At 34.6% G+C, this 10,439-nt stretch overlaps 1 protein-coding gene across 1 annotated transcript; it reads left to right on the top strand.

Annotated features, from left to right (window-relative positions):
- The first annotated feature begins 4,299 nt into the window (after nucleotides 1-4,299).
- On the top strand, nucleotides 4,300-6,669 carry LOC111889325 (uncharacterized). Its single transcript, XM_023885460.2, has 2 exons — nucleotides 4,300-5,271; nucleotides 5,408-6,669. The coding sequence occupies exons 1-2, from the start codon at nucleotides 4,392-4,394 to the stop codon at nucleotides 6,580-6,582; spliced, it is 2,055 nt and encodes a 684-aa protein (XP_023741228.1). The 5' UTR covers nucleotides 4,300-4,391; the 3' UTR covers nucleotides 6,583-6,669.
- The last annotated feature ends 3,770 nt before the right edge of the window (nucleotides 6,670-10,439 follow it).

Genomic DNA, 10,439 nt, shown 5'->3' with positions numbered 1-10,439 from the left:
TTGCCCACTGCATCAGACCGAAGTCCGGAAACTGCATCGGACCGAAGTTCGGAACTGACTGGGACCCCGTCCCCTGCATCGGACCGAAGTCCGGAACTAACTGCATCGGACCAAAGTCCGAAACTGACTGGGACCCCGTCCCCTGCATCGGACCGCAGTCCGAAAAACTGACTGAACATAGTATATCGTAAACATATCAACTAGCATGAATACATATAGTTCATACTGCATCGGAACAGAGTCCGGAACACATAACACAAACCATGCCTGAATCACAAAGACATCAAGCAATCTAACTACTGCATCGGACCGAGGTCCGGAACTAACTGAACATAGCATAACATAATCATAACATATAATATAAACACATATACTGCATACTACATCAGACCATAGTCCGGAACACATAACTCATCTGTATCACAAAGACACCAAGCATAATGAACTACTGCATCAGACTGGAGTCCGGAACTACTGCTAACTAACGGGTCGACATTGTGGCCGTAGACCCGTTCCTACTAGAAGGAAACTCACCTCACACTGTTGAAGTCCCGCAGGCTCAATCCTACACTGCTGAAGTCCCGCAGACTCGACCCCAGCTGCTAGATGACAGATTCCCGATCTGTCAACATCAAAATATCACCCAATTAATAATTGGGTTCCACTACATAATTATAATTACATACTTTGGATAATTACTACATTACCCCAAGCTTGGCTTACCCAAGCCCAAGGTCCAAACCATAGGCCCAAAGTCAACTAGGGGTCAAAGCCCAACATATGGCCCAATTTTCCAAATTGGGCCCAAACCTCTACATGGACTTCCCTTAAGGCCCAATTGATCAGTCCAGTCCCAATAGCCCACAAGTGGCCCAATTAGTCTAAGGCCCAATACTCATAATTAGGGTTTTCCACCCAAACATGGTCCAATAGGCCCAAAACCAATCTCTAAGCCCATTAGGGTTTGCTAGCGGGGCACCACCCACTACCACCTTGGGTAGTGGTGGTCTACGGCGGCACACGGTGGTGGTTACTATTACTTTTATTATTCATGTTAGTTACAATTACAAGGTTTTTATCCAAAAATAATACACACACCCACTAACATAAACTAACTACTATACACACAGCCACACCATGGTGGCTGGCGGTGGTGCTTGGCGGCAGCCACCACCTCACGGTGGTGGTGATGGCTTTTCCAGCTAACCAAACCACCGCAACCTTATGAAAGATAAACACAACTGATCTACTAGGTTAAACACCCATACACAAGCTCGTGGAGGTGGCTAGTGGTGTCAAAATCCGGCAGAAGGAAGGTTACACGGCGGCAACAAGGTAATGGCAACCATGGTGGTTCACACGTTTTTCCGGCCAACAGAGAGCATGAACACACCCACGAACCCGAGCTGGACAAGGGAAACACACCCAATCACAACCACCTCACGGTGGCTCATGGCAGTCGAAGGGAAAAGCAATGAATCAACCTCCTTTGATGGTTGAACAAGCGGCGACGGCGGCTAGCTGCTGATTGACGAGCGCAGAAGCGAGGGATGGTCGGAACAACACCGGTAATGGCCATCAATTAGAAGAGGAAGGGAATGGTAACGGAGAGATAGTTGTGGCGCACACAGCTTCGCCGACAGTAAAACACGACGGTGGCGGTCATTAGCAAACAACGGCGGACGATGGGCTATTCCGACTGGTCGGAACAATGAACGAAGGTTGGGGGTGGTGGCTGACTTGACACATGTCGGCTGGAAGCTAAACGAAAGGGAGAGGGTGACGGCTCCTTAAGAATGCTAGGGTTAGGGATTTGTAAAGCATATATACCCGACACATATAATTTTTTTTGCCATAATGTCAAGAATAGTCCCTGCCCATAAAACTCTTTACAAGTTAAATCTGAAATTTACTAACAACCCCCTTACTCCATAAAATCTCTTCAAACTAAGCCCCCAAAATTATCATTTAGCCCCTCCTTCATAAATATTTTCAAAACAAATTTGGGACTTACACTTTTAACCCCCAACTTCTAAAATTCTTCACAAATTAGTCTGGGACTTATATTTATTAATTTATTTAAATAACCGAGGCGTTACATCTATCATTTTGTGTTGACATACATGTAATATGCAAGCTATAATGTTCTTATATAGGCTAAATATTTCATTTAACCCATCAATTAAATAGCATGATTTGAAGAGTTTTGGAAGTTACAAATCATACCATTTCAATTAATCATAAATTAAATTATATAAGTTGAATAATCTTTGGAGTTTCTAATGCATGAAGTTCAAGGAAAATTGTTTTGGAGGTTTCAAATTAATATGGTGCAAGAAAAAATACATCATTTATAAGTATGTAAGATATATATATATATATATATATATATATATATATATATATATATATATATATATATATATATATATATATATATATATATATATATATAGTGGCGGACCTTAGCGGTGCCCCAGTGGTCCCGGGCCACTGCTCCGACGTCGGCACGTAGTGTGAAAAAAAATTAATGTTTTTTTTTTTATATTTTTTCTATTGGGTGCACCGGCTTAAAGCACGAGTGACACTACTAATATAGATTTATTTGGAAATTTTTTTTAGTGTCATACCTACGAAAATGTTCTGCGTTCACCACTATATATATATATATATATATATATATATATATATATATATATATATATATATATATATATACACATAAATTTGTGTATTTATATGTGTATGTATATACATGCAAGTGAATTGTGTATTTATATATAAACACTTAAACGTACATGTATATATACACATATAATTCCACATACACAGATAAATAAATATACATACATAAATGCATACATATACACATATATATATATATATATATATATATATATATATATATATATATATATATATATATATATATATATATATATATATATATATATATATAATAACAACGATAAGTTACAGTAATTATAGTAAAATTATTTAGGAATTCCATTAGCGATTTCCAAAGGAACTTTTCATTTTCCAACTTTTGCTGGCATTTTGTTTGTAAAATGTCGCAAATTTAGGAATTCCATTAGAAATGTGTTGGAAATTACCCACAAGCTGCTTCCATTAGATATATTTTTACAAAAAACCAAATATTCTAGTTAGGGATGAGCAACTGAACCGGTTTGGGAACCGAACTTTGTGGAAAATAGGGACAGAACCCGACTGCCGGTTCTTGTTGCGTCTTCAATGTTAGAACCGGTCTTCGAGAAATAGCAATATACGGTTCCAATTTTTGCCGGTTTTACTGTCGGTTTCTAACGGTTCCCGGTTCAAAAAATCTACAAGAATATCGTCCGAGTTCCGGGTCGATCGCTTCTATCCGGTTCCGGTCGGTTTACCGATCCAAATGCTCATTCCTAATTCTAGTAGTGGTATATCGTGTTTAGATTCTTTATTTGAACAGCTAATAACCCCTTTAACCAACTATAACTATTAATCGAAACCGGAACCAATTGTTTAACTTAATGGTTGGGTTATGGTTCGGTTTTGGTTCATAATCCAACCAAACTGACCCAACCGTACCCCTCTTACAACTCATTTTATAACTCCTAAATTCAAATATTTTTGTTGTAATCAGTTTTAAGGTTCAAAATCATTTGTATGTGTATTTTATTCAAGTTCCTATATACTTTGTTTACGGGCTCAGTGAGATCTTTCATTAGTGGACTTCACCAATTGACATTGGGTTTTAAACTCAAAACATATGAATAAACTCCAATCTCTATACCAATTAATAAAACAAGAATATATTCAACTTAAAATTTGGGTTATTCCTTACTAAAGAGGTGGTACTATAAAGATAAAAAAAAAATAAAAAATAAAGAACCATACTTTTGTATATTTCAATTGTATTTTTCCGTTACGTATTAAAGAAAAAAAGAATAGAACATGATACCTTATCCAAAAGACTTTGAGAAAACAACATACAAATTACAATATAATTTTTTTTATCAGCTGTAAGTTTAAAACATTTATAATGTACACTATAAATCATGTATTTTTTATAAATCATTACCAAAAATTCCATATTACATACAAGAACAATATATAGGAAACTTGGTAAATTACTTAAAGCGAAATAAATTACTATGAAGAGCCACTTTTAAAAATTTGAAAAATTAATAAACTTCATTGAATCATTGTTTACTTTTCTAGAAAAGGAAAAAGATTAATAATAAAAAATTAAAAGATAAACAAATGAAACCAATGTAAGTAAGAATAAAAGGAAACCTCGCTTGTTCATGAATTTGTCATACATATATTCTTTTTCTTTGATATAAATAAGATAGTTTAACATCAATAACTGTTATAGAGAGAGAAAATATATGATGGAGCCACTACCTGAACACGAGTATTGTCATTCACTAAGCCTCGTAGATTTGCAGCTTGAATATCCTGAAGAGGAAGAAGAAGATGATGACCACGACAACGAAGACCACGACGATGAGGATGGTGATGAGGACCACGATGACGACTTCGATGATGATGGTGATGAGGATAGTTGTCTGATTACGAAAGAGGGCTTTCAAGGTGTATGTTACAGGTGTGGCCAAGAAATCCATATGTACGAGAGGTACTACTACAAATGTAAACATTCATCATGTGATGTCTCGCTTCACAAATTTTGTGGTGAGCTCTTGACAAGGTTAGAGCATGCATTACATCCACATCCTCTTTCCCTATGTTGGCCGAGGATTAATTGGAGATGCAATATTTGTAAGAGAGATCACAAGTGTCTAGAAATGTGTTACAAATGTTTGGAATGTGATTTCTCCATTGATGTAAACTGTGCCGTGGAAGAAGAAAAAAAGATCATCCATCATCCTAGCCACCCACACTTACTAATCTGTTTACTCCCTAAAGCCATTTTATGCAATTGTAGTGCTTGTGGGAAAATGCATGAAGGAATCTTTTATCAATGTACCACTTGTGTTGGCTTCTCCTTACATAATGATTGTGCTTTCCTACCAAAAAGATTGTTAATCAACGAGACCTCAAAAGTTGCCTTTTATCATACTCATCCACTCACCATTTCATATTCCTTCCCCATGAACGATCAAATAGCCAAACATAATCCTAAATGCAGAGTATGTGGTCATGGTTTTTATGATATGGAGAATCTTTGGATTTACAAATGTGACAAATGTATGTACTATGCACATGTGCGTTGTGTGACATCAAGAAGAGAGTCGTTCTTGCGTGCTGGTAAGTAACTCCTTTGATGATTTCATTCGTTTCATTATATTCATTGATAGGTATTTCGTGAACGCATATTAATTATCGTTTAACTTTATTTGAGATATACTAACCAACTTTTTTTGTACCATTTCCAATTTATCAGGCCTCAACAAAACCGTCGAAAATTTTAAAAATGATGACCACCCTCATCTTCTTCATCTCCCATTCCCTGATGAAACATACAGTGTACCAAAACAATTTTTTTTCAAAGAAAGTGGAAGAAGTGAGGAGGTAATCGTAAAACACATGAGTCATCAACACCCTCTAATTCTAGTTGATCAGACACAATTCAATGAGAAAACTTCCTCAGAGATTAAATCTTTGTTATTAATGTGTCATAACCCAAAGACAAAGACCCAACTGATATGCAACGGATGTATGAGACCAGTTATGTCGACCATGCCCTTTTACATGTGCCCTGAACGTTGCAACTTTGTTCTCCATGAGTGGTGCACTCGACTGCCATCGCAAATAGAAAAGCATCCAGGTCACCCACAACATACACTTCTTCTCATCTACTCAAACGTCCTTCCTTGCTTTTTTGGTGTGTTCGTTTGTGCTGTTTGTCATCTACCTTGCAATGGATTTGCATATTGTTGTGTAAAATGCAAATACTATGTTGATGTTACTTGTGGGTTTATACCTAAAAAAATCACACATAAATCTCACCCAAATCACCTGCTTTCATTAGTTCAAAACCCTTCAGGTGGTTGTCATATGTGTCTCAAAGATGTTGATAGTCATCAACTTTCATTCAGCTGCAATGTTTGTGAAATTTATATCCATCCTGAATGTGCTCTGTTATTCTCCGAGACGATATGGCACAGCTATGACAAGCATCCCATGCAACTAAGTTACCTCCCGATTGAGAACCATAAGAGTGAATACTTTTGTGAAATTTGTGAGTTTTATTTGAATCCTCATGAATCTTTCTATCATTGTCAACATTGTCGCCAGTCTATACATACTGCTTGTGCCCCTCTAATACTTGAGAGTGAAACACATACCTATATGTACAATTTAAGAAGCGTTTATAATTTTGTTAATATAAAGTTTGGCGACATTTATAGCAGTGGTGGCCACACACATCCTCTCTCATTTGCTCAAGGAATTGCCTTAGATGATCTGTGTAACATATGTGGTAGGAAATTACAATACAAAATGATATTTAAATGTCACGACTGTAAGGAGGATAAGTTTGCCATTGATTATAACTGTTGTGAGAATGTGAAGAGGGCATTAAGTTCATTCGTTTCCCTCGACAGGCTTGATTTGTAATTATCAATACTTTTTCATGTATATGTTCCCCTCTTTTATTTGTAACATCGATACAATAAGAATTGAATTCAATACTTACATTCAACTCTTGCATTCTTTTCTTTCATGCGAAGTAATTCATATTCTTTACTATTAATTAATGCTAGCTAGTTAGTATTTATACTCTTTATTATTAAAACATCTACATACCACCACAGAAGACCACTGGGTCACATCAAACAACACATATCTGTTTACAACAAAAACTCAATGAATATAATTAAAATCATAGGTTATAACAACCCTAAATCAAAACTTGTTTATTATCTGAACTAATGTAATTATATAAACCGAAAATTGATCAAAAATAGGATTCATATGCACTTTACCCATTGTAATGTTTAACATATACTATTAAAAAGTAGGAAGATATATATATATATATATATATATATATATATATATATATATATATATATATATATATATATATATATATATATATATATATATAGAGAGAGAGAGAGAGAGAGAGAGAGAGAGAGAGAGAGAGAGCTAGGTTCAAGTATTCTAACTAATTATTGTACATTTATCATATACAATGACAATGATAAAAGAAAATATGTTGTTTGATAATATAAATACCTTCAATCTTACATTACTAGTGTCATTAACACACATTCTCAAAGATTAAATCGTCTATATATAAGGTTATTATACACTTAGTATTATTATTATTCTCATTTCTACCAGAATGTTGTCAGAATATTTTTTTGGGTTGTATTCTGTCAGAATGAAAATGAGTGAAAAACGATGTGTGAGAATAAAAATAAATAATAATTAGCAAAAATGCATGAAAATGACGATATTTTGTAAGGTTTAACGTATTCGTATTGCTAAACAATTTATTCTCTTAATAACTCTCATAGCATACAATGTAAATACAATAATTAGTGTGAATAGAATAACCTAAACATATATATATATATATATATATATATATATATATATATATATATATATATATATATATATATATATATATATGGGAAAAGTGAATATACCCTTAAGGGTATATAAGATTAGGTATCCAAACTATCAAAACTACGTAGTTTTTTGTTAAATAGTTTAATTTTCTGAAAATAAAATTAAAAAAAAAATCGATTTCCATACGTGTTTCCTTATTCACTGGCGAATTCAATTGGTGAATTTTTTTTGTTCTATGATCGGCTCTGCTTCACAATCCCTGAGATTTTGAACGAAAAAAAAAATTGACATCGATCACAAAAAAGATTTCAAAGAAATCGGAATTACAAGTTATTGTAATCGGAAATCACAGTAATTGTGAAGAATTCAATTTGTAGAAGACTTAAAAAAACGATTTCATGGTCAATTCTTTTTGTTATATGATCGGCCCTGCTTCATTGAGATTTTGAACGAAAAAAATTGACATCGATCACAAAAAAATTTCAAAAAATCGGAATTACAAGTTATTGTAATCGGAAATCACAGAAATCATGAAGAACTCAATTCATAGAAGACTTAAAAAACGATTTCGAAGGGAAAAAAATCATAAAAATCGGGAAGAAAAGTGATAAAAAGTTTCAGTTCACAAAAGTTAAAAAAACGATTTCAAAGGAAAAAAAATCATAGAAATCGTGATTCCCAGAAAAATATAAAGTGTGGCTGCAACATCCAAGAAGTTTCAATTCACAGGTGAATGTCAATGTTACTGTTATAACATTATTCACAATTGACCAATGATTTCACTTTCAACTACTATGGACCTCTAGCAGAAATTGAAGTGGTATTTGATCGAATAATTCTTGATTTGGGAAAAGTCATTATTATGATAAGTATATTTTGCATATGTTTTCTGTTCCAATTGTTTATCAATAGAATTTTTATTTTATTGTTTTGTCTGTTCAAATTTGGTTGAATTTATTACTTTTGATATAATGAAAAAGTTAAGCCATCTCTAAAAAGTTACCGGCATGGCATTAATAGGGTCAAGTTATCATTGTCTTTTACTTGTGGTTTTATGTAGGCCATGGTGTTTGAAACCGAAGCAACTGATCAGGCTATAGAACCGTATATAAATGAAAATGTTGACACAAACGATTTCGTGGAAGCAACATATGAATCAGAAGAACTTAACGATTTCGGTGTAAACATTGAAATTGACGAAGATGATGTTGATGATGAAAGGATACTGGGAAAGGTTTTTGATACACCCGATGATGCCTATACATTTTATAATGATTATTCATTTTTGCATGGCTTTCGTATACGTAGAGATGACACAATTAAAAATCCTAAAACAAATGAGCCTTTTCGGAAAATATATGTAGAACCGGATGTCAAGCTAAGCTTCGAATAACAAGACAGGAGGATGGAAAATGGTTGGTGGACTCGTTTAATGACACACACAATCACGACTTGACTATGACACCTATGAAGGTGATGAAGCATCGATCTCATAGCAATTTCCACCGTTCAATAGAAGGTAAATCTCTTATGGTGCAATTTGGTCAAGCAGGGTTGAAACCTTCTCAAATTAAAAAGGCTGTTAATACACTGAAAACCTCAAATGTAGCTGATGTAACTTCAAAGCAATGTGCTGATGTTGTATCTAAGCATCGAAAACAACATAGAGGAAAGGAGTTGTATGGACTTATAAAACATTTTCAAAATAAAACATTAGTTGATAGTGACCAATATTTTGTCGTGGATTTGTCTGATGATGGGTATCCTAGAAATATCTTTTGGGCTGATGGTAGATCAAGAGATGCCTATACAAAATTCAGAGATGTTGTTGTGTTTGATGTCACTTATATGACTAACAAATTCAAGATGCCTTTTGCTCCCTTTACTGGGGTGAATCACCATGGGCAGTCTATACTTTTTGGTGGTGCATTGCTTGAAAATGAAAAGGAAGAGACATTTGAGTGGTTATTTGAACATTTCCTCAAATGTATGTTTGGCAAGTATCCGAAGGCAATTATAACCGATCAAGACAAAGCTATAGGCAATGCAATAAGAAAAGTGTTTCCAAAGACTCGACATCGCTTTTGTTCATGCCATATTAGGAAGCATGAAACTGAGCACCTTCGATCATATGTTTCCCATTACAGTGATTTTCAAGAGACGCACAGACAATGGGTAAATAGTGACACCATTGAACAATTTGAAGCAACATGGTAAGATATGCGAATTAAGTATGAAGTGGAAAGCAATTGTTGGCTTAGTGATATGTATAACCAACGTACACATTGGGCTAAACCTTTCTTGAAGGATATTTTCTTTGCTGGTATGACCATAACCGGACGAAGTGAGAGTATTAATTCATTTTTAATGGATTTGTTAACTCGAGGACCATGTTAAATGAACTCGTTGTACAATACGACAAAGCAGTTGAGTCACGAAGGGCTGCCGAAGAAGATGAAGATTTCAAGACTATGAACTCGAGACCGGTTCTTTCTTCAGTGCATCCAATCGAAGCAAAAGCAGGTCAATTTTATACTAGAAAGATGTTTGATACTTTCAAAAAAGAATGGACCAAAGCTATTACCAATTTGACTCACGAGACCATAACAAAAACTACAGAAGAAAGCACACATAGAGTTGGGCAATTGGATGTTGATAATAAATATTGGATAATGTTACCTTTCGTTCTTTAAATCAAGTAAGCATCACATGTTCGTGTTCTATGTATGAGACAAATGGGATTTTATGCAAGAATAACGTATATGTGATGAAGAAGAAGCATCTTCAAGAGCTACCGAGTCACTATATTTTACCGCGATAGACCTTTGATGCTAGGTACAAACTGGGTAGTATTAGTATCGGACTCGGAGAAATAAATAATGAAAATGGAG

Source organism: Lactuca sativa, chromosome 8 (assembly GCF_002870075.4).
Source record: "Lactuca sativa cultivar Salinas chromosome 8, Lsat_Salinas_v11, whole genome shotgun sequence".
Classification (NCBI taxonomy): domain Eukaryota; kingdom Viridiplantae; phylum Streptophyta; class Magnoliopsida; order Asterales; family Asteraceae; genus Lactuca; species Lactuca sativa.
Note: the sequence above shows the minus strand (reverse complement) of the source record. Positions and strands in the feature narration are given on the sequence as shown.